Source organism: Pogona vitticeps, chromosome 3 (genome assembly GCF_051106095.1).
Source record: "Pogona vitticeps strain Pit_001003342236 chromosome 3, PviZW2.1, whole genome shotgun sequence".
Lineage (NCBI taxonomy): Eukaryota > Metazoa > Chordata > Lepidosauria > Squamata > Agamidae > Pogona > Pogona vitticeps.
This window is the reverse complement of record NC_135785.1, coordinates 230,640,546-230,664,934: the sequence shown is the minus strand read 5'-3', so window position 1 is coordinate 230,664,934 and position 24,389 is coordinate 230,640,546. Positions and strand designations below refer to the sequence as shown.

Below are 24,389 nucleotides of genomic sequence, written 5' to 3'. Positions count from 1 at the left end.
GAAGAAAGTAAAATCTGTCACTGCCTCCATATCTTCCCCTTCCATTTGCTAGGTGATGGGACCTGTGGCCATGATCTTAGTTTTTTGGATGTTGAGCTTTAGACCATTGAGCTTCATTAAGTAAACACATTACTTACAACTAATTAATTCTAAGCTGTTTCATCCAGTTGAAGAGCCAGTATGTCTCTGCTTTCAGATGCTGCAAAACACAAGTGGGAGGTGAGATACTCACATTTGAGGCCTTAGACTATACTGTGCTCTGGTCACCATGGGAATGCTAGGATAAGCCTTGGGCTTAATTCAGCAGTTCTTCTATTCATATATCATTGAACACTACACACCAAAACAGACATATTACCATAGAAAGCCTATGAAACAGTTATTAAAATATCCATTGTACATGAGTTTAATGCATGGAACAAAAAACTCAAGTGACCTGACATATAGAGACAAAATAAGTGACTTTTAATTCAAATAACAAAATAAGTCTGGGAAAGGCTGGCCTCATAAACGATGGACAATGTGATGTTCTACACATCTGCTCAGGGGAGAGCTCCACTGAGCTGAATGAAACTTGGTCCACACAGGGACTGTCACAGAAGAATATTAAGAGAAACCAGAAGTCTGGAAGCATCTTTGAGAGTCTAAACAGTTTTAATTTTTTATGGGAAAAAAGAAGTATTTTTTATTTCTATTTAAAAAAAACTTGTTCGTTTTAAAGAGGGTACAATAACTCTGGTTTCTCTAGAGGTACAATCGACCAACACAGCTCCTGGCTAGAAGAGCTTTAAAATGACCCTCGACAAACGGGACTTCGCTTCTCTGGCTCAGGAGAGGCTGCCCCCGCGATTCCTGCCGCTCGCCTCCCGCTCTTGCCCGGCCTGACCTCGGCTTGGCTCCTCTTACCAAGTAACTTGTCCAAATATGCCCTCCCCGCGCGCTAGGGAAAAGGGACAGTATGAACGCATTGGCTGCTTTTCTGACCAATAGCGCCTCCTTCTTTTGCTCCTAACTCCTTGATTGGACGGAAACACTTCCGCGTTCGCTTTTTCTTAAAACAATTAAATTTTTTTAAAAAAAGACAGCCCACTGCTCGTTTTGATTGGTTATGCCGGCCGAGGAAAACAACGGGATTGGCAGCTCTGGGAATCTGATGCTCGCCGGTGGGGGCGGGTGCTTGTGAGATTGGCTCCTCCTCCACATGGCTTTGAGTTGTGGCGGATGGAGAAGAACGGGAGGGAGGATCCAGCAACCGGGCCATGGAGAAGGTGTTGTGTTCCGGACATGGTGAGTTGACTGGGGAGAGTCGTATGGCCGGGACTGAGCATGAAAGAGAGACTAGTGTGCCTTGTTCAGTGTTCGAGATGAAATCCATGTCCCCCGAGACCCAAAGCCATGCACATTATGCTACATGGGAAAGCACGAAATCTCACAGGCTCCTCTCGCCCTCTCTGGCGGAAAGAATACAATCGTAACAAATGGGATAACCAACCGTTTGCTCCTCTTTCTTGAGACTCAGAATCTGGTGGCTGAGGAGGGAGACTTCCCTAAAGAGGCAGGGTTAGTTCTGAAATTTCTCTTCTCACCTCTTGTTCCTCTTTTGCAGAAGGACATGCAAAAGAAGGACATGCACAGATTTGCATAAGAATGTTTACAGTGACTTATATAAAGACATGCCAGTGCACAACTTTAACTGGCAAGGCAAATCAGAGTGATTTGCAGACTAGTTAACGTTTCTATTTGAAGTAAATGATTACACTGAAACTGCGGATTGTTTTGGTGGGGGTCCCAATGCCCCACACTGGCGCTTCAGCCTCATGGAGTTTGACCCACTGCACAGCACCCCATCCTTTGAGTCAGCTCCCTGCAGATCCACAGCTCTCCTTTTATACTTCACAGTAAAGCTGGTGGGCTGTGTGGCACTAGGGAAAAGGGACAGTTTCCAAAGTCTTTCATAATGGACAAATACGTACACACACATACTGTGGAAAAATACTAGTCTGCTGTACCTTGGAGTTATTTCTGTGCCATATATTATTTTTTATCTCTTTGTGTGTTCACCCGTGTGTTTGTGTGTGCAGAGGTGATCTGGTGCTAAACTCCATTTGTAGGAGAAAGATTGTGGGGATGTTCTCACTGTTCAAAACATCATGCCCAGTTTAGTAAATCACCAGAATATCATCCGCGGGCATAAATCCCAATTCTTTTGGAGAACGAAACAACTGATCAGATGGGAATCTGTTCAAGTAACTCCAGCTTGAAAAAAAAGAAGCCCCCGAGGCAAAGGAAAAACCTTTCTGTGTTGGGGGCAAAAATGTCTAGAGTGATTCAAATTGGCCTTGGTGTTGTGTAATCAGTTTTAAAAATTGAATGAATCCATTGTACACCTGCAGCAAATCTCATGGTCTTTGACCATGTGGTCAAAACCTGAATGAAGTAATTAATCTGAAAAGAAATAGAGTAAGTAGAATCATAGAATAGTAGAAGACATATCCAACTCTCTCAGTCGTTGTTCATAGGGCTAATTTTCCAGACCCTTTTCTATCCTGGTCACCCTCTGCACATATTCAATCTTCATATGGTTCTATATCTTTCAGCCAAACTTGGAGAAGATAGATGGTCGTCCTGATTGGCGTTCAAGTGCTTGTTGCTGCTTTCCAAGAGTTCAGACCTAAAGAAGGCAATGTAGTGGCAGCAGCAGAATTGCTTTAGGAGGGAGGCAGGGTTTGCTCTGCTTTTAAGTATATTCCATTTTCAGGCTTAGATATCTAGAGATGTAAATTGGCTTAGCTAAAGACACTTTGCTGCCTGAGGTGAAGGCTTTCTTCTGTATATGTATCACAGAAATAGAATACATGAGCCCATTCAGGATATTTATGGCACCTCAGGCCACAGACATCTTCTCTAGTAGTAAAGTGTAGCAGCAACAACTTTAACAAAAAATTACTGCCCTTCAAGAGACTTGAAATGAGTTTTTTGAGATGGCCTCCTCATTCTACCTCATGTTTATTTACCTGGGATTAAATATTATTGACCTTGCTGGGTCTTACATTTGAATACATATGTATAATCCAGTCTTTATTTAGTAGCCCAGAGAAGTAGCCAAACCTCATAAAACAGAGTATGATATTAATGACAGGATTATCAGTGATTTGGAAATACTGGGATTTAAAGAATGATTTAAAACTCCTTTGTGGGACTGAATCAAGATGTATAATCAAGGAAGTTACATGGTTGTTTTCATTCAAATAATTTGAAAGTTCATGCAGAAAAGGAGCATAGGTGCATATGTTTCCACATGGCATGATAATGTAATGTTGTGACCCTGTGAAGGACAGCTTTTAATCAGTTATTCTCTCAACTCTATCTCACAAAATTGTTTTGAGGATAAATGGGGTCAGAGTGGAGACTTAAAGTAAGCCACACTGAACTTGGGGGAAGAGTTAGAATCAAAGAATATAATTAGTACAAGACATGTACATGTAATTTTTTTGAAAATCTGACCCTTGAAGGAAGGATTAGATTGAAATATATAAGCACGAGATATGTATCTCCTTGAAGCCTTGTATCATGTGTACTGATCTTCATTTTTGTTTTTCACTTTCTTTCTGATCAGAGCATCTCTGCATTTTGAAAACTGGCGTTCGGCATGGCCCAAATAAAGGCAAAAGTTTTTATATATGTGGAGTCCAAGATCAGGAGTCATGCGGATTTGTGCTTGCCACAGAGTAGGTTGGAAATTTGTCTTAAAGTCCATGGTCCAGAAGTTACCAACTGCTTGCCGAGTTCTACTACTGACAGCTTGTAGAAGAAAACTCTGTTCAGTAATATAAAATGGTATATTTTCTGTTCATAGCTGAGATATGATTTTTTTTAGCTGTTAACCGGAGACGATTTGGCCTAAGAAAACAGAGAATAAATAAACACATACATCTGAAAGGATGGAGATACTTTAAAAAAGGCCTGCTATGTTGATTGAGCTCATTATTAATACAAGTGCACATGTTCACACATTTTTTGCATCCATCTTGTAATATATAGCCAGAGGAGGAAAGGGCTGCATCTCTGTGGCAGAGCAGTGCTCTGCATATAGAAGGTGTTGGGTTCAACCAGTGGCATCTCCAGGGACACCTAGAAAAATACTTACCTCAGACTTTGAAACGCCTCAGCCAGTCAATGTCAACAGTATTGGGCTACGTGGACCACTGGTTAGCCTTGATATCAGGCATCTTTCTACATTCTTATGTTCCTTGAGGTAACCTTGTGTGCGTTATGTTCCCAAACCATTGAGAGGATAGTACAAGATGGGCATTTAATTCTGGAAAGAAATCTTTCCCTAACTGATACACATTCCTGGCAGAAATCTGTTCTTCGAGAATAATTGTGTTTCCTTTCCGTAGGCTCTCCCCTTCTCACTGCTTGGTACATGAAAAGGATGTAGTGGATTTGCAAGTTTTGATGAAGCTACAGGAGACAGATACATACAGGTATTTTGTCTGAAGAACACTTGATGTATTCACATTCTTATGGTTGGGAAGAGGCGTCAAAATACTAACAGCCAACTTGACATGTCATGTTTTATTTTGTTCTCTAGATTGTTGTATCGATGCAGTAAAGCTAAACTGGAAGGGAAAAAATGGTGTGGAAGTGTCCCGTGGCAGGTACCGATAATGTAGTGCATTAAAGCTTTATATTTTGCCAACAGTTTTGAGAGAGTGGCTGAAACCCTATTAGTTGTATTTGCATGTGTAACACAAATAGTATTACTCTTAGAAGCAAATTTCTTCAAATTAAGAAATCAGTGTAGACATTATCTGTTGTGCACCAAGTTCTGTGACTCTGTGTGCAACAGACAATGTCTATGATGACTTCTTAATCTGAAGTGATTTGTCTCCAAAATGCATGCTGTTTATATTAGACCAGTGTAAATCACAACAAGATTTGGGATATTGAAATTTTAGGGTGGCGATGTTAACCATTTGTGGGTATCGCAGAATGACAGCAAGAGATAATTGATGTGAGTATTGTACAATGACAGCAGCAGAGATCTCAGTACTTCCTGTAAGTAATGCACTGGGCTCCACATTAGACTTATAATCCAACACAGTGTAATAACCTTTCTAAGTAGTATCTCAGTGCTCAGAGAACAACTCAAAACCTACTTTTACTCCCAGCTGTAAGACTAATAAGGATTTTAGGGCTTCTTTGTCCTTTAGAGGGACTTCTAAAAGATAATTCTGATCCTACTACCAGAAAATTAGATTGGGCTAGAGATTAAAAATACTCATCAGAAATTTTGTTTGCACAATTCTGGATTATACAGTTTGGAGTTTTGTTTGTCAAGACTTCGGGCTGAGGGAAAAGCAATAGAGTGGGAAGGAAAGGGATTGAGCTCGGATTCTATGAATATGTCTAGTAATGCCATCAAATTATGTGACCTAGTAATAAAAAAAAGTACAAGTCTGCATAATTCTAGATCAAACAGTTTGGAGATTATTGGCAAGGCTCCAGGAAGAGTGAAAGATGCATGGAAGAGATAGATTGAGCTGGTATTTTGAACATTACTGGCAGTGTCATCTGTTGTGCAAGATGGGAAATTCTACATGGCCGTCTAGCTTGCAATGTGTATGGTTTCTTCTCTGATTAAAGATGTATACTCAGCAATTTTTTTCATAGTTATATAGAACAAAAGATCAACATATGTAGAATTCATGATAGTCGATGCATTCATAGATAGACTTAATATTTCACCTTCATGTTTTGTAGGATTCAAAAGCCACTACACTGCCAGTTAAGCCACAATTTCAGCACATGCTTGAAGAGGCCCATGATCATAGAGATCGGAGAAATCCATTCAAAATACCAAACAAGAATAATGAATCATCAGCATTCAAGCAAACAAATGACAATGGGAATAACAACCCTATAAATAAAGAAAAGAAGAAAAAAGAAACTCCTGATTCTAATGAAAAGGATTGGAAATTATCATCTGAGGCTATTAGAAAAGATCTTCCAGCCACAGTGAATACCAAGAACAAACAGTTAGGAAAGAAATGTGAAAATTTACACAGGGAAGGAAAAGAAACCCAAACCAAATCAACTGAAAAGGAAAAAGCACTATGCTTCGATGAATGCAAATTCAATGCAGACAAAATGTGTGAGACATCCCTTGGATACACCGGACAAGATTTGACTCTGAGATCTAAAGAAAGTGGATTGCAGACAGAAGAAAGATCAAAGCAAACATTGCCAAGCTCCCATAGTCAAGCATCAAGCGTAAAGCACATCGATAATGAGCAGCTGAGAAAAGGCAGTTCAGAAAGCTGGAGGGATAAGAGTGAAATGTTGAAGACAACTGGCAGGTGGGGAAATGAAGGGAAGGCACGGACTCCTGGAGATCCTGTGACGGTTCAGAAACCCACAGGCTTGCTGGAAGCACATCCTAAAGGAAATCAAGAGAAATCACCAACACTGGTGCAGGAGAGACTAGCCCTGAAAGAGAACAACTGCAGCAATAAAAATATTAGCAAGGATGAGCAGGACATACCTGTGCCCTTCAAAACACTTTCTTGCCAAGGACTAGAGTTCCATCAAGAAAAGGGCTGCAGCGGGAAGAATCGATCTTCCATATTGCCAGAAATGAATGTGTTGCATATGAGAGGAGAGGTGGATCTCAAAGTTCTTCACAACCAACTTTCTGCTGAGCTGAGGCAGAAAAAGGTCTGTTTTCTGTTCATACTGCAGATTTGCTTCTTACTTTTCCTTTATCTGACCATTTATTTTCAATGGGATTTTCTGTATCAAAACAGCAAACTCTCGAGCCTGAAGAGGTAATCCACTAAGCCAGGGAGAGGAAACTTTGGAGGATCTGGGGGAAAGTTTTCCGCTCCCAGAGGCCACATCAGAACTCACCCCCAGGTGAAAAAATGAAAGGGAGTCTGTTTCAAGTTTTATTTTTAGTGAGTTAAGGGCTTTGAGACAGTTTGGGGGACTCTGTGATCCCTTTGACAGCAAAACAAAAGGCACCTGTTTCCCAGAGCAGAAAGTTCCTATTTAATAAAATTAAATAAAACAGCATATGGCTGCAGGAGCACATTTTTACTACTCCTGCTGTAAATAATGCTTCGTTTCCTTCCTTTTGACCTTAGTGGTAAATGAAAGGAGCTGCTGAGTATAGGGGGAAATTTTCCTAGTAGTAATAAGAAAACTGTAAAATATTCTGAAGATTCTAAAACTGAATGCTACCAGTTCCTTCCCCACCCCCCAGTGAGTTTCCATGGCACAGCTCAGGTCTCCTGATTCCTAATCCATTACTTTATCCACTACGCCCCATTGGGAGTACACTACTGATGTAGATGATCAATAACCCTATCTTTCCCTCCCCACACTCTGTGTCTAGAAAACTTTGAAACTGGTGCATGTACAGGCTCTCCCAGATAAAGGTGAGCGATTAATAAAGCAAGTGGAAGAGCTGGAATCTGCACTGAGGTCTCTTAACCTGGAGACAGAAGAAAGGTTAAAGGAAGGTAAGCAGATGCATCCACAGGTTGGAGGTAATGTTTCATAAGTCTATGGGAGGGGCAGAGCTCTATAGTTTCCCCTACCCCTAGTTGCTCTTGAAGCACTAATCAGCTGTAAAAAAGGCAACTTTGTGGAAAAAATAACGCTTTGTTGTTGGGATCTGGCAAGGTAGCTTCCGGCTACTTCTTGCAATCTCAGTGGTTGCAAGAATGGCACACATTCTTGCAACCACTGAGATTTGTTATACAATTTATGGGAAGTGGAATCTAGACATTAGTAGAATTACGCTGAAACCTCTTATTGGCCATCAATTTGCCAATGGAGAGCTCCCTCTCAGAGATGGTACCTCTTCCCCTGCCTCCCGCCTGGAATGCGTTTGTGTTGGCTTTTCCTAAAATAGATTTAGGTATGCTTAAATTACGAATGGTAGAGTCCTTGCATTGACTGCATTGCTTTAGGCTGCGATGGGGGAATTGCATTTTTAAATGCACTCTGATGTAACAACAGTAAAGTGTAAAACCAGGCAAAACGTGGAACATTTGGACATGCAGTTTTCTCCAATTGGCTTATCCTAAAATTATATTTTGCAGGAAGTACCATATCAAGTAAAGTATAATTCAGCTGACTTTTCACTGGCAGGATCTCTGAGCCATACTGAGTGTGCAGAGGTTCAGCGCAATCCATTCAACAGGACCACTGCAGAGCAATCAGCTGCTGTGATGGGGAAAAAGCTTCAGCCATGTCAGGAAGATAGTGCAGCCAGCTCCTTGGAACTCCATCCACCTTTGGCATTGAATCAGTATGGCAGCAAGAAATCCGCAGGTGAGAGTGGAGAAAGCAAATGAGTTCAGTACACTTAATGACGAAGGCCTAGATCTAATTGCTAGCACCGTCTAGGGTGGAATCAATTATGGGATGGTAAGCCAATTCTTATTGTGGAAGTCCTATCAATTCATTGGGTCAATTCAAGCTGGGACAACTGAATCTAGGCCAAAATGAGTAAAATTTGTATAGTTTCATTACATATATAATTTGTGCTGTCAAGTTGCTTCCAATGTATGTAAGCCTATACATCCATGACCTTCAAAAGAACCTATTTTTGTCAGCCCTGCTCAGGTCTTGCAAACTCAAGGTTGAGGTGTCCTTTATTATCTGTCTTGTATTCATTCAGTCTTCTTTTCCATGCCTTCAACCTTTCACAGTATTGTTTTCTTTCTGTGTATCACGACAACCTTAGTTTAGTTATATTTTGCTTCTAGAAATCACTCTTGATTTGATTTTGAACCCATTTATTTGTTTTTTATGCAGTCCATGATGCCATAAAGCTGTGCTCCAACATGGCATTTTGAACAAATCAGTTTTTTTCCCTTTTACTTGAGATACAGTATACATAACAATCCATGCATATAACAATCCCTGCACATCCTTTATTATACATCATACTTTGTAGGCTATATTGTAAGTGTGAAGAGAAGATAAAACAACACAGATACATTTTTGATGTACTCTTATATTTAACATGTTTCCCATTCAGGTGCTTTGCTTAATTCATTAGCTTCTGTATCATATTGTCTTATGATTCAGTGCTATAGTTGCTCGTTGTTCGATTTTCCTGACTCTGGCTTCCAGGGAATGTCTATATGCTTGTTCTTTATATAGGGAGAATGACTGAAGATCCTCTTCAAGCTGTGTACAATGCCACAAGTGATGCAATTAATCAGCTCCACAAATCTCTAGAGACATGCCCCACAATGGAGACGGTGGCTGAAGATCCACCTGGTTTGAAGGTGAGCAGGAAGATCATTATATAACTTGCTTCCACCCAAACTTTTCCCTCTCAATGTTTCCCTGACTTTGCTTAAACTAAAAAGTATGCCAGCTATCTACTATTTATTTATTTATTTATTTATTTATTTATTTATTTATTTATTTATTTATTTAATTAATTTATACCCCGCCTATCTGGTCGGTGAGGACCACTCTAGGACTTTCTCGTCCTAAAATCCACTGATATCCCAAATTGATGAAATTCTGGTTCCATGGAGTATGAGCTTGCTTTTGTCTGTTGAAATAAAAGATACCCCCAACTTTAGTCTTGAGTCCTCTGTTTAATTCTTCACATCAGAGCTAGTCATATCAAAAAGATCACTCGTAAAGAACTGCACCCTGGTTGAGAATTGCCTCACGCTTCCTTCCTTTACATTTATAGAATAACTTAGATTTAGGATGTTACATCCAGTTGATAGTCCTAACCAGAGAAGGCCCACTGAAGTGCTGATTTAACATGTCACATCCATTCAGTGGATGTACTCTAGCTGAGAAGAACAATTGATTTCATCCATAGTTTTTAGGTTCATGCTGTCATGATTGAGCATTTTCATAAACAAGTGAAATTAGTTCTACTGAAGTTCTACTTTTAAGAGTATCTATTTCTATTGTATTCTAATTGTTTTATCTTTTTATTGTATTTTAATTGTTGTAAGCCACCCAGAGACCTTTGGGTAGAGTGGGCGGCATATAAGTTAAACAAACAAATAAATAAAGTTAACATTATTAATTGAGACTAAAGTTTAAATGCAGCCTGCTGAAAATAATAATGAATGAAAATAGCAATGAATGACATGTACATGTTTTCCAGTTACCTTTTAGACATTGTGTGGTTTATAGACTTAAGAAAATTTGACTTAGAAGTGGCAATTAATTCCATACTTTATGACTGACTTTCTCAGGTCTCCCTACTGCTGCATCAGAAGCAGGCACTTGCTTGGCTGCTGTGGCGAGAGAATCAGAAACCGTGTGGAGGAATTTTGGGTAAGGAATTTCTAGGCATTGTATGATTCTGGACTATATGCTGTGAAAAAAGGTACTTGTAATGAAGTTAACTTTTTGTTGAATGGTGGAGTTTTCTTTTACTCTAACCGTATTGTGGAAGAATCTAATCTGAACCCTGAGAAGACGCTGGGGTTCAGTGCAAATCTGGCGTCTAGTCCTTGTGGGATTTTAATTATCCCTGATGAAATAAGAGAAGACAATTGCTGAGGAGCTGTGAATCATTACAGCCCAATCTTTATGCTAGGATGGGAAATCTCATGAGATCTACTAGCTGTACATGCCTTTTTCTTGCATCTTGGACGGTCACACCACAGCTCCCTTACCCATTCCATTATTTTTCTTGTAAATTTGGGGCTTCTTACTGAAAAGGAGAAAATCCCCTTCAGTAAAATCCCCTCCTCCTGCTAGCTAGTAGTATTGTTTTTCCCTTTGGATCTATTTGAGCATGTAAATATTATAAGAATAAGAGTAACGATAATAGTAACTGGAAAGTAAATTTGACTGAATTAAACCACAGTCCCAATGGCAAGGGTGGTGAACTTTTTTTTTTTTTTTTTTTTTTTTTTTTTGGAAGTTCAGTTGCCTTTTGAACATTCTACTTCTTGGGGGCCATAGATCAGGAGGAGAGGCCCCTGGGGCTTGCAGTTCCTCATCCCTGCCCCTGAAGGGTAACACCCGTCACATGATTTTAACGATGAGACTGACATAGGTCAGAGACACAAGGGATACGCTACGGTCAATGTTGGGGGTCTGTGTCTGATTTCTGTTTTATTTTATACTGCTTTCTCTTTTCAGCGGATGATATGGGCTTAGGGAAGACTTTATCAATGATTGCACTTATCTTGGCTCAGAAATCTGTACAAAGGAAGGAAGGAAAGGAGAAGAAACTGGAAATGTGGCTGTCGAAACAAGGTAGGGAGACAGCATGATGATTTCATTGCCTCTCTCTTTCACTTATGTGCAATCTGAAAAACTGGACTGTATTGCATTGGATGATGAAAAAGGAAACATACTCAGTGAGGGACCTATCTGCTGTATTGCTGTTGTTTAAAAACTGAGGAAACAGCGGTCTTTCCGTGGAAATTCATGCAATAAGAAATTTGTTAGACTTCATTTATTTATTTTACTAGTCTTCTACCCCACCCATTTAGACCAAAGGTCTACTCTGAGCGGCATTACAAATTAAAAAAAAAAACAGTTAGACCAATAAGCATATACCTACATTCAAGATGGCAAAAATGTAGAATTTAAGATACGGAAGGAGGGAAAGCTTGCCCAAATAACCAGGTCTTAACTTTACTCTTGAAGACACCAGGGAGGGAGGCAGATCTCCACAAGCAAGTCGTTCCAGAGGCAAGGGGCCATTACCGAGAAGGACTGGTTCCTCGTTCTTTCCTTCCGGACTTCCCTTGGCGTTAGGCCCCTCAGCTGCCTGGCCTGGCTGGAACGAGTGACTCTGGCAGAACTGGATGGGAGGAGTGCCAGATATCGAGTCCTAAACCATTTAGGGCTTTATATGTCATCGTTAGGACTTTGAAATCAATGCAGAAGTGAATGGGTAGCTAATGCAAGGCGCCCAAAGTGGGGGAAATATGGTGGTATCTTTTCACCCCTATAAGAAGTCTTGCTGCTGTATTCTACAAGAATAGCACAGCTGTCCTATGGAATTTAGAAACAGAGACAATACCTTAAAACATAGCAACCTCAATTTTCTGAATGTTCATCCTTAAATGACCAAAATGCACCATCCACGTGGAGAGGAAGGTGGCAGTGAATTTAGAGGAGCCAAAGGTTTGCAGTTCTGCAGACAATTTTTAGAAAGGTAGACACACACAGACACCAAACTCCAGCTGAATAAAATCTAAAATATTCTCAGTGCACATGGACTGTTGACAGTGCAGGGGGGATGCAAATGACCGATCCTGAGCATGGGCAAATGGCCAGGATAATGGGAAAGAGTGACTGGAAAGCTGAGTAGAAAAAAAATTCCTGCTGAAACTTTTTAAAATTTCAGGTCCCACTTATAAATTCATCTATTAATGTTTTATTTCAAGATTTCTCTGTTATCATCTCCCACGGCACTCTGATTGTCTGCCCTGCATCTCTGGTCCACCACTGGAAAAAGGAAGTGGAAAGACACGTCAAAAGTGGGAAGCTGAAAGTCTGTCTCTACCATGGATCCAACCGAGTTAAGAATACTACTGCGTAAGTGCAAAGCTAGAAGGTAGTTTCAGTAGAGTGAGTATCCTGAAAGAGGATCGTAAATCTGGACCTTGAATCAGAGCTTTGGTGTATTAAATTTGTCACTCAATTCACCATGGGAAGAGCATCATGCTCCACTGATGGGCCTTCTTCAGTCACAATGGGGAGGGGAGGGAGCAAAAGTACCACCAGCAATGCGGCCTTCCCCTCTGGTGTGGTGAGGTCAAAGATGGATGCTTTTGCGGGGCAGCTGTAGGAGAGCTTCAGGCAACCCTGAGGATGTTGGCCTCTGTTTTCAACAGGACACTGTGCTTCCTCATGGAAGCAGCACCTACCTCTTTGCTTAAGCACTGGAAAAAACTGCATGATTCCCCTAAGGGCCAGTGTACATGTGGATGGGGAAGCAGGTTTCCAACTGTTATAAGGAGAGATCTGTCATCCCATCTGATCTATCTAGTTGCCATTGTCAATTGCTGCACATCCCAGTTGCAGTAAAAACTTCATTACTGATCTGCTAGGGTGATTCTGTTAAACTGGATTTGGAGTCAAAACACACATGCTATACTGATTTATCTACATTTTACAAAATGCAAGTTAATTGTCACTTCGTTTGTCCTTAGTTTAAGAGAACTCAATGGTGGCTTATCTGAAATTCTCCATAGGCTGTAATTCCTGTTGGAAACAATGTAACTTCTGAGTAAAATTGTAAGATTGAATCCTGAATTTCACACTTTAATTCACCCTTTTGAAAGCAGCTGGACTGATTTTGTCTCTAGACTGTATAGGAAAAAAATCACACATATGACAGTTATGGTAGATCATGTCGCTTAGCAGCCATTCTTGCTTTTCTCTGCAGGCTTGCTGAATACGATGTCGTTGTCACTACGTACAGTATTCTGGCTAAGGAAATTCCTACACATAAGGAAGAAGCAGAGACTGCTGCTGAAGACCTCCACGTGGAGGTGATTGGAATGTGCGGACTTGCTTTTAGAATAGAGATGAAAGCTGTCATTGAATTTTTAATGGAGCGTATGGATGCATGGGTGGTTTTGATGTTGAGGAAGAAGAGTTCAAAATGTCATGTACTAAATGAAACAAACATAATTGTGGTTCATAAAAAGCTGCATGTTTGGAGTGCAATACTGCATCTTCAGCCATAAACAGAGGCCTTCTCTGTTATTTATTGATTTAAACAACAAACCGATACATACTCATGAACCAATTCATTTGAAAACTCTGAAGGATTGTTTTACTCAAAAACATGTCAGCTACTTTTAAACAAGTATTAAATTTACTTCCTTTAGCATGGGGTGGGCATGTGCTTGCAACTCTTAATGTGCTGTCATAAAAGTGCTGTTTCCTCCCCATATCTGTCTCCTGGTTTATAAACTGAACAAAAAAAATGCATTTCCATGTTTCACAGCATAATTGTTAATGAATTTGATCTTTTCAGTACCAATATGAACTGATAGAATCTGCCTCTTCTATACTAACATAAAGATCGGAATGTAACTATCTATTCATTGGATTTTGCACTTCTGATGTATTTCTCTGCTCAAAAAAAGAGCATCAAAATTTGATGTTTAAAAATGCATATTTTGAGAGAACATGTGTAAAATTGCAGATTTCAGAGTCTGTTTGAAATCCAGGTATTTGTGTGGATTTTTAAAGGAGGGAATTCCAAATTGATGCAGGAACTGAACAGAATTGGACTGATGATTAAACAGTGTGAAAGTGGCCCTGGTCAGAAACAGATACTGTAGATCTGTCCATCCTTATTTTTTCACTGTTACATCATTGTCAACTAAGAAAGAGATCTGAAAATATGGTTGTTACGTGTCCTAAAGCGTGGAATATAAGGAATTTGGAGGGGGGACTTCCAGTGAATAGAATGAGACAGTCTTCTCTTTTCCATATTGTCCTATTCTTCTCTTTAAGTCTTCCTTTTTCTATTCCCTGTTGGAAAACCCAATTTCTCAATTTTCATGTCACCTCTTCTCCCAACCAAAAGGCTTAGGCTATCCCCATTGAACAGATCACATTTGTTGAATTCACATATTTGTTTCGATTCATAGTTAACTGAGTTTTGTCATTGTAGAGTTAAGTGAGTTGGCACATATTTGTAGTGTCTCTAAAGCTGCAGTACGAAGTGTTTTTAATTGCTTGTTTTGTATGAAATCCTTGTAAATAGAAAGGGATGTTGTAACAGAATGTTAAGAAGTCAGTCTGCTCGTTTCCCTTTCTGACCTAATTGAATTAGGAACTGACTCCAATATGTGTATTTTATTTCAGTCCCCTTTACTTAGGCCTTTCAATTCCAAATCTGTCTTCTGCTGTAGGATAAATCCCTTCCTTTCTCTCCATTGCCCTGGATACACTGGGCTCGAATTATACTGGATGAAGCACATAACATCAAAAACCCCAAAGTGCAGACCTCAATAGCTGCCTGTAAGCTGAAAGCTACTGCCAGATGGGCTGTCACTGGGACACCTATTCAGAACAACCTGTTGGATATGTACTCTTTGCTACGGTAAGTTGATTTCACTAGTGGCCATGAAAGAGTTTACATGGGGTTCTAAATTCAGCCTCATTTGCCAGTATCTATCTTAAAGGACTTTAAATTGCGAGCCCTGCTCACACATAGTCTCGGGTGCATTTACTTGGCCTACAGGAAAGGCACATGTCTATATGCCTAGAGAGTGGCTGACCTTTGTGAAAAGAAGATACCCATGCAAAGTATGTAGAAATAGGCATGTTTTAAATGTGAGGTGACCATTGACCCTGTAGGTTCAGATGGAAAATAATTTTCTTTGATTTGCTGCAGTATTGAGGGTACCTCATGTGTCACTAAGCCTTCAATGACTATTTTTTGTCACCACAGATTCCTTCGCTGTTCTCCATTTGATGAATTCAGAGTATGGAAGAATCAGGTGGATAATAACACAAGAAAAGGAGGAGAGAGACTGGCCATTTTAACTAGGAGCCTCTTACTGCGAAGAACGAAGGACCAGCTGGATTCATTGGGCAAGCCATTGGTATCAGTTGGCCTTTCTCATGTGTTTGTTTGTTTCTCTCCTTCAAGATAAGAAAGGAAACTGTATCAACAATTCTTTGCTCCTTCACTAATGGTCAATATTGTCCGGATCTAATCCGTACTGACCCAGACAAATGGATCAGACAACTGCAGTGGTGGAACAGGTTGTATCATTTCAGATTGCAGGTGGAGAAATTACATTTTTCATGATTCCATTAATAAGATTTTTTTAAAATCAGGTACTATGTATTTCTTTTTCAAAAAAAAAGGAGATGGGCTAAAAAGATCTTCCTGATATGCTTTAAATCTTTGCACATGAGAGAACAATCAATTGTGTGATCCTTTATTTGCAGTCTCAATCAGCACACAGTATGCTCTCCCATTTCATTCCACTGCACATGTACACTTAATCTTACCTGTTTTAATTGGGGGGGGGAGAAATGGAGGGATTGACCTGCTGCTTGCACTGAAAGTAAGCAAACAAAACATAGAGCTGAACACAAGATCTTCAGTTATCTGTTAGCCAATTTTATTTTGGATGGAGCGATCTACAAAATGGAGACATCTGATCTTCTGTGCACACCGCTGTTTTGATTTCTTGCTTAGGCACATCTAAGGGGATTTTAAGCACTGGGAATGTTGGAACTAAACCTAGTTGTCAGTCCCAACTGGAGTAGACACATAGACTCAGTAGAACTTATATAAGTATTTTATAAGCTCCCAGGAACCAAATGGGTCTCTTCCAGATGGGTATAACTGTTTTTAAGCCTTACTTATCAAGCAGAAGTTAACTCACTAAGGTGGAATGTTGGTTGTGTGAAAGATCTGTTTGATATTGGACTTAAAGGTCTGGGGCTAAGCATTAAAGAACCATGGAAGAAACCTTTAAATCATCTGCATACCACCCTTTTAACCCTTGGAACATTATGCAAAATGAAACAGCTGGACCTTTCCTTGAAGAAGCCAGTCCCATACAGATTTTTGACAGTTGTGTTGTGTAGCCAGCTATACAGGAATTCTTCTAACAATCACTTTTTGTCTAGGTACCACTGCCTCAGCGTCTCACTCGACTGCACAGGTTGAAACTTGCAGAAGATGAACAGTCTGTGTATGATGTACTCTTTGCAAGATCGAGGTAGGATTGGTGTCTGTGAAGGCATTCAGAATGAATTAATGGATGAATACAAAACCCTTTCTCTTCTGTACCCTTACTAATGTGAATGTGCTGTCCTGTGAACACATTGTTTCAGTTTTCTGTGTGGTAGAAAAGCTTGGAAAAGTTTTTTCTGGGCATACTATAGGTCCCATAATCCTCAGACAGCATGTCCAAAAAAGTATCTTTCCCAAAAAGTCACCATCTAGGTGATATTCTTTTTCTTGAGCTTAAATATATTTACACATTTAGGTTCATGGTACTAAGACATGAAAGACAGTAGAGAAGGAGTCCCCTTCCCTTGCACTCACTTCTGCATTTGGCTGGCTCCTCACTCCAAGCATATGACTTTTCTGATGAATCGCTACCAATGGTATACAAGCCTTAGTGGGGAGGGGGGGGATGTTAGCCCACCCTGCCTTAAAATTGCAGTATAATGGTTAAATGAAATAGGCATAATTAACACTTTTCTTATTGCTTCAAACATTTCCCACAATATATTTCCCTTTTAAAGTGTATGTTGCTAGAACTCTGATTATTAGATATAGTATACTACAATTAGATTCTGCCTCCCTCTCATCCAGGCTAGTTGGTGCCATCTTTAACGTTGTTACTTGGTTGTTGCTTTTCCTTTTGGGAGCATAAGCATTTTCCCAGGGTTGCCTTCATGATAGGCTGTTCAATTTAATGATCTTTTTTTTAATTAAACCTTACATTAATTAATATAATTACATTCAATCTCTATGTGATCAGAGGTTTTGTGGGGGGGCTGCTTGTTTTTTGGCACTTGTTCAGCTGACACATTGCTCTTTCCCAGGTTTCCTTTCCTTCCGCTGAAAATACCCCCATCTGCCCACCTGTCTTATATAAAACCGAGGAAGCCAATCCGCCTGAATGTTCCTTACTGTACTTTCATTGTCTTTGACTAGGTCAACCCTGCAGTCCTATCTGAGAAGGCAGGAGGCTCGGTATACTGGGACAGCCTGGGATAACCCTTTTGACAAAGGTTAGAATTCAGACTGCCCTTTTCCAGTACCCATAGAAATGCATAGTGGTGTTTGCGATGCAGGTTCTGCCCACCCTGCAGCAATTTCCCCTTCTGATCTCTTGATATACTTGGTCTCTCCCCACCCACATGTACCAATTTCCTATTGAATGTTAGCAATCTCCAAAATAATGGCATAGTGTCAGCTATTGCATTGTCCGGGAAAGTCTGCAGAAGAGCTGTGTGCCAAGGCCCTTTTTGTTTCTCTCTTTCTTCTCAGAACTTGGAAATGTCCCCCCCCCCTTTTTTATTTTTTATTTTTTTATTTCTTGGTACCACCGCTCTCAGAATCTTCCAACTAGACTGACTATTTTTATTGTGGAGAGTTTAACCTAAAGAAGGATATTTTCCACGCTCTGGTCTTACATAAGCTTTGAATAACATCTGCTTCTACACCTGTTCCTTGACAGGTGTTGGTCAACAGGAAGCCTTGGGAAAGACTGGCAGAGATGCTCCTCCCATCTCCACCACCATTCACATCTTGTCCCTCTTACTGAGGCTCCGTCAGTGTTGCTGCCATCTTTCTTTGCTGAAAGTGGTAATTATTGGGCAGACCTAGAATTATTGACGGCTTCACAGGTGGTGTATCCAAGTTCAGAAGGTTTCATGCCCTAAATGTGTTCTTTTCATTGCAGGCTTTGGACAAGGCTAACCTGAATAGTGAAGGCATCTCTCTCTCCCTGGAGGAGCAGCTCAATGCTTTGACTTTATCTGAATCGGAGAGCGGTGACCCTCACTCAATGGTGTATCTCCTGGGTGCAGCTTTCACAGCAGAACTCTTTGAAACCACTAGGCAGAGCACCAAGGTATGAAGCTCACAAAGGTTGGGAAAGTTGCTTTGGTGGATTACATCGGACAGGATCCTTCAGCTGGCATGATAGCTATGCTGACAGGTAGATTCTGGGATTCGTAGTGGGAAAATTTTCAAGTCTTGGAATGTTGTGGCAATCCTTTTTAGGGTTTTTTTCCCCACAAGAGGAAAGTTGACATCTGTGAATTAATTTCTCCTTCCAGTCAATGTGGTAAGCAGGAATAGGCACTTGCTTGTTTCTCACCCTTCTTTTTGGGTGTCCTCCCCAACTTTGTCCATTCACGGCACTCATCATAAGAACTACTATGTAATATTCATTGTTTTCCTCTTCCTGTTCCATTGCATTTTCCTTTTTTGTGTTATGTATTTTAGATTATATGTATAGGGTAGGGAATACCTTGCTTGTTACTGACCTTCTGTAAGTCATTCTAAGACTCAGAATAAAAAGGTTCTAAATAAATAAAGCTGCAGTCCTAGGCAAAGCTATTTCAAAATGAGTCTTATTCAATTCAGTGGAACTGAATCATAATTCTGAGTAAGTGTACTTGAGATTAGGCTGTAAATGCACTTTGCTTTCACATTTCTAGCTGTCGCATCTCTTGAAAGAGCTGAAGGCCATCCAGGGTCATTCCCAGAAAAGGTAAGTATGAGCACATTGGGTGTTGTTGTTTTTTCAGGGTAGTGCTATGGATTTTGTGATACTTTATAATGTCAAAATATAGTAAATGGTGGGGAAAATATGCAATCCCCTGTCCTGAAGCAAAAGACTAGGGGCAGTCCCAGCTAGAGCACAGACCAATTGCATCCATGGTTGAATGGTGCGTCAACATTTATATAAGATGTATTGATTCAGTGTTTTCCCTCTAATTGGAACTAATAGTTGGATTCAGGCCACTACCAGCCTTTGAATGAGTGAGTACATGGAAAGCCCATGTATTATGGGGTGAATACTTGAGGGAAAAGAAAAATGCTAATAGAACAATTAAAGGAGGAGGAGAGTTCTGTGATACAATATCTGACACACTTAAGCCCAGACTGAAGATCCTGAATATGTTGGAATCTATGATATGCACAGGAAGAAACAGAAATGTGGATCGTTTATAAAAGGTAGTGGGTATAGCTTACACCTTTTATGTAGTATATTTTAGTGTGTTGATGTACTGTGTATAACCATGTCTTTAACAGTTTGTATACTAGCCCTGTAAGGTAGCCTGACAGCCTGTAAAGAGAAAAATTCCCTTTACAGGGATTATTCCATTGTGGTGTAGTGGATAGAATGATGAACCAAGACTCTGTAGAACTGAGTTCGAATCCCCACTCCCACTCAGCCTTGGAAATTCACTGGGTGAGTGGAACTGGCAGAGCCACTCTCATTTACCTTGAAAGCCCTGTTAGGGTCAATATAAGCTGGTTCTGATTTGACAGCACAGAACACATACAGAAAGGGTAAAAATTAAGGGCTGGACTGAGGTGAGAGAACAGTAACTTCCTTAAAGCCTTTGAGGACTGTGTTATTGTCACTAAATTTGTACCACAGATTACATGTACTGCATTTTTCTCCCCATACCTTTCTAGTGTTGTCGTCTCTCAATGGACTAGTATGTTAAAGGTGGTGGCTGCGCACCTAGAGAAGCTTGGTCTGAGATATGCCACAGTGGATGGATCTGTGAATCCTAAACAGAGGATGGATGCTGTTGAGGAATTTAACAATAACTCTAAAGGACCCGAGGTATGGGAAAGAGATGGGAGAAGCTGTTTTGGGTGCTCTTTCTGTAGTAGCTGTTGCTGTTGTGACAACTGTGTCATGTTAGATCTTTAATTGCCAGGTAGGGATGAAGCTATTAGGCCTTTTATCCCAATATGTTCACTAAAAGCATTTGTTAACTTTGTTGTATTTTGTCACTTAGGTTTTTTTTAATTCAGATGAAATTTAAATTAACAATTATCTTTTTTTAATTGGTATTTTTCTCAATAAAGAACTGCTAAAAAGAAAATAATAACCAAAGTTTGTAGCAGAAGGTTGTACACTGTATAAATCTTTATCATCTTATACATAATTATCATTTTCTACTGGAAAGACTAACCCCACAGTCAATCAGCTAAAGAATATTAGACAACATTAGCATTTTTTTGGCAATGAACTGAGTAGCTTACGCATCAAAGATAAAGCTACACTCTGAACAGAAAGACAGATAGACAGTCCAGAACTCATAGTGATTTTGGTCACAGCTATGTAGATTTCATGGCACCATTCAGTGCAATGCCAAGAATTTTTACTTTCTGAGAACTTGGTGATTTTAAGAAGAAAAAACAACAACAACCAAATTCCTCATCTTAGGACTAGACAGTTTGCAGGCAGTCATAGGTGGAAAAACCAGAAACATGTGTATCATTCAGCCAAATAACAAAATTACATTTCCCTCCATGTAACAGCATACAAACATGTACAGTTTCTGGATGTCAACTATACCTCCATGTGCATGTTCATGAAATACTGTATTTCATTGGCTGAAATCCAGTAGTAAATTGCAACTAAAGTAGGCCCATTGAATCAGTGGTTATTTGGAGAGTAAATGCCATTGTTTTAGTAGGCCGACTCTAGTTGCAGTGTACTACTGGATTTCAGCCATTAAGTTTAATGATGGTTGTTCCTAAATATGCACAAGGTGGCAGCTTTAATACATTTTTAATAGAGCGTCTACTTGACAAGCTGCATCTGTTAAAATTTTTTTAATTCTTATTTGTATAGTAGCTTTGCATTTCTTCTATACATGGTAACCTAAATAGGATAGCATTGCAAAATCCCTGTGGGGAGAAGCAAAAGAGGAGTAGCTAGTGGAGACTTGATTCTGTATGTATGAAATCAGTAAATATTCTTTGTTTATGGCATGTTGTCCTCTCAAAGAATGTAGTTCTGGTAAAACATATGCTATAAATAAGAGCCTGAGTCAAACTGTGTTTTGTGTTGATGGAGCCTATTCTGTCTTCAAAACCAGGAGGTGTAGATTTTTCCCCTGCTCTGTTTACATGTTCTCAAAATTTGTCCCGGAGGGCTGGCAAGAGGTTTCTGGATGCAACGGAGGGCTGCAAGAGGAAGAGGAGGGAGAGCAAGTTGGTGCTACCTTAGATTGTAATGAAAGATAGCAAACTACCTGGGATCTTATTATGTGAACTTCAGCTTAAACCAAACTTAGAAGAAATGGTGTATCCATATGTTGTGAAATAACAAACTGCTTTCTCTTGTTCCCTTATCACAGGTTATGCTGATCTCACTCTTGGCCGGAGGTGTTGGCTTGAACCTGGTAGGAGGGAACCATCTCTTCCTCCTTGACATGCATTGGTAAAGAGAAGGGAGATTTGATTTCTAAATTGAAAATAAGGGTATTAATGTGCTGAGTTCTTCTAAGAGTGTGTATTTGCTGCTCTAAGAATCTCACCTGAGTTGGATTTTCAAAAACAAATCATATCCTTATTTAATGTGCCTCAATTATATATTTGGTTTTTCCTTATATCTGGATTTTTAATGTCTTGTATGTTCCTGCTGCCTTCTGGCTGAATAATACAATAAACATATCCTTGTACTAGCTTATTGAGGGGCAGGTAGCATCCTGTCCCCAAGACCATTTTTTGCACATCCCTGAAATACTAGGGTTTTTTTAAGTTCCCAAAAATCAGTGGCACTATTTTTCTAGCATACCCATGGTTATTTTAATTCCAACTTATTTTAATTTTTTTAAGACATTTACAGCTTTTATTGTGATTTAAAATTCTATTTCTGTACCTTAATTTCTTTCATGAGTATGGGGTTTTCACTCGAGTAACTACATTCTGGGTTTTGATTAACAGTTAACCCAGAAGGAATTCAGGAAGCACTTAGTCTGAGTGAGGATTTCCTAATGCAGTTAAGGAAAATAAAAGCAGGGTCTACAATTTAAAAGAAAGAAACTTGCAAGCAATATTAAAGCACGTTTTGAAGGACATTGAAACAGAAATAAAATAGCTGTGAAGAAGTCTGAAAAGTGGTATGGAAGCGGTGCTGCCAGTTTTTGGCTGCTTCTTTGTCAGGGGTACGGCTCGTGGGCTGCCAGCTTAATTGAAATTTGGCCCCTCAGCTTGGCTGAGATCTCCTACCCTGAATTAATCCTTTTCTGGCTAAGGTTTTAGTTTGGTCCCCCAAGAGAAGACCTTGCCCCTTCCCTGTTCATATACAAGCACAACTCCAGATGTGTCACATAAAGTAGAGGAGAAAGTAGAAGAATGTGTACTTGGGGAAGAAGACTCATGTTATCACAGTTTCTTCCAAAGCACATCCAGATTTATCAAGCAAATCTCCAGTTTGCAATTTATAAACCTTGTGGATTTAATGTATGGACTGAAATACCTTCTTCTAGCTCAGTTAAGCAACAGAACAATTGGAGGAATTTTCTTATATTTCAGGAATCCAGCACTGGAGGACCAAGCCTGTGACCGCATTTACCGGGTGGGGCAACGAAACGATGTCACGATCCACAGGTTCAAATACTGCTCAGTGTCTCTTAACATCATTATTGGCATTTAATTTCTAAGAGCTATGAGAATTATTCAGTGAAGATTACACTGTGTTAGCAAAATTCTTCTATCCCGCTCCCCTTGTCTACTTTGTATGGGTTTAAGTGGTCACAGATTGGATAGTTTAACAGCTTGACCCAGGAGGGCTGCACAGAATTTGTTCTGATTGTGTGGCATGCTTGGTTTTAGGTTTGTCTGTGAAGGGACGGTAGAAGAGAAGATCTCAGAGCTGCAAGCTAAGAAGAAAGAGCTGGCCCAGAAAGTGCTATCAGGAAAAAGTGACTGCTTGACAAAACTCACCCTGGCAGACCTCAAACTTCTTTTTGGCTTTTAACCAGTGCTCCAAACCATCAACCTTCCATTTATGCAAAAACCATGTGGTTGTCATGTACAACAAACTTGTTATTATGTGTTATTAAATAAAGTGTGTTGAGCACTACTATATGTGTTAATACTTAATCTCTGTGAGCATATCCTTCAGGACAAGGAAAGATTTGCCCTACTTGTAATTGGTTGAATTACATGCCATAGAGATCTGGAAATGGCTGACATTGAACGGCCCCTATAATATTGTGATTTCCCATGTACCCATTATGGACCACTACGAGTTGAATAGACCTGTGTCTCTATCATAAATTTAGGATCAGCATGTCAGTTGCTATATCCAAATGAATGACCCTTTCAAGGCCACCTTATATTGGAAACTAAAGCTGTCTGCTGATCTGGACTACGTTTCGATTCATTACTCAAAATAATTATTGAAAGATCATTAACTCAGAGTTTAAATGTATGATACCACGAAGATCTAGAATAAGTATTAATAGAGTGGTCTTAACCGACCAGATAGGTGGGATATTAAATAAATAAATAAATAAATAAATAAATAAATAAATAAATAAATAAATAAATGATACTGTGGTTGCGTTGAAACTACAATATTCAGGGAATGGAAATGCAGAAGAATGGACAAAAATGGAGGAAAGCTGGCATAGTGTAGTGGACAGAATGGACTCTTTTTGGAGAGAATTCAAATCTCATTGAGCTAATGAAGCTCGCTTAGTGATCTTGGGCCTTTCACTTTCTCTTAGTCATATTCTCCTTGCAGAGTATTTGTGAAGATAAAAATGGAGGGAGAGGAAGAACCACAGAGGGAAATACTGTACTGTTTGAAAATTAAATTAAAAAGTGGACAAGAGGGAAAGGTAGAATTAGAAGTCATTCTGGAGGATTGGACGAAGGACCA

General features: G+C 39.8%; 1 protein-coding gene across 3 annotated transcripts; it reads left to right on the top strand.

Annotated features, from left to right (window-relative positions):
* The first annotated feature begins 1,146 nt into the window (after positions 1-1,146).
* TTF2 (transcription termination factor 2) lies at positions 1,147-23,585 on the top strand. 3 transcript variants are annotated; one of them, XM_020785001.3, is made up of 23 exons: positions 1,147-1,287; positions 3,617-3,728; positions 4,401-4,487; positions 4,595-4,661; positions 5,767-6,720; positions 7,400-7,526; positions 8,161-8,343; positions 9,181-9,308; positions 10,251-10,332; positions 11,149-11,265; positions 12,408-12,558; positions 13,412-13,517; positions 14,895-15,085; positions 15,437-15,590; positions 16,633-16,724; positions 17,672-17,748; positions 18,198-18,325; positions 18,423-18,593; positions 19,186-19,238; positions 20,174-20,327; positions 21,856-21,938; positions 23,036-23,110; positions 23,336-23,585. In XM_020785001.3, the coding sequence occupies exons 1-23, from the start codon at positions 1,260-1,262 to the stop codon at positions 23,478-23,480; spliced, it is 3,465 nt and encodes a 1,154-aa protein (XP_020640660.3). In that variant the 5' UTR covers positions 1,147-1,259; the 3' UTR covers positions 23,481-23,585. The 3 variants fall into 3 exon arrangements, with proteins under 3 accessions (XP_020640660.3, XP_078246062.1, XP_078246063.1); XM_078389936.1 differs by having other exon boundaries at positions 17,672-17,750; positions 18,203-18,325; XM_078389937.1 differs by lacking the exon at positions 3,617-3,728 and having other exon boundaries at positions 1,155-1,287.
* The last annotated feature ends 804 nt before the right edge of the window (positions 23,586-24,389 follow it).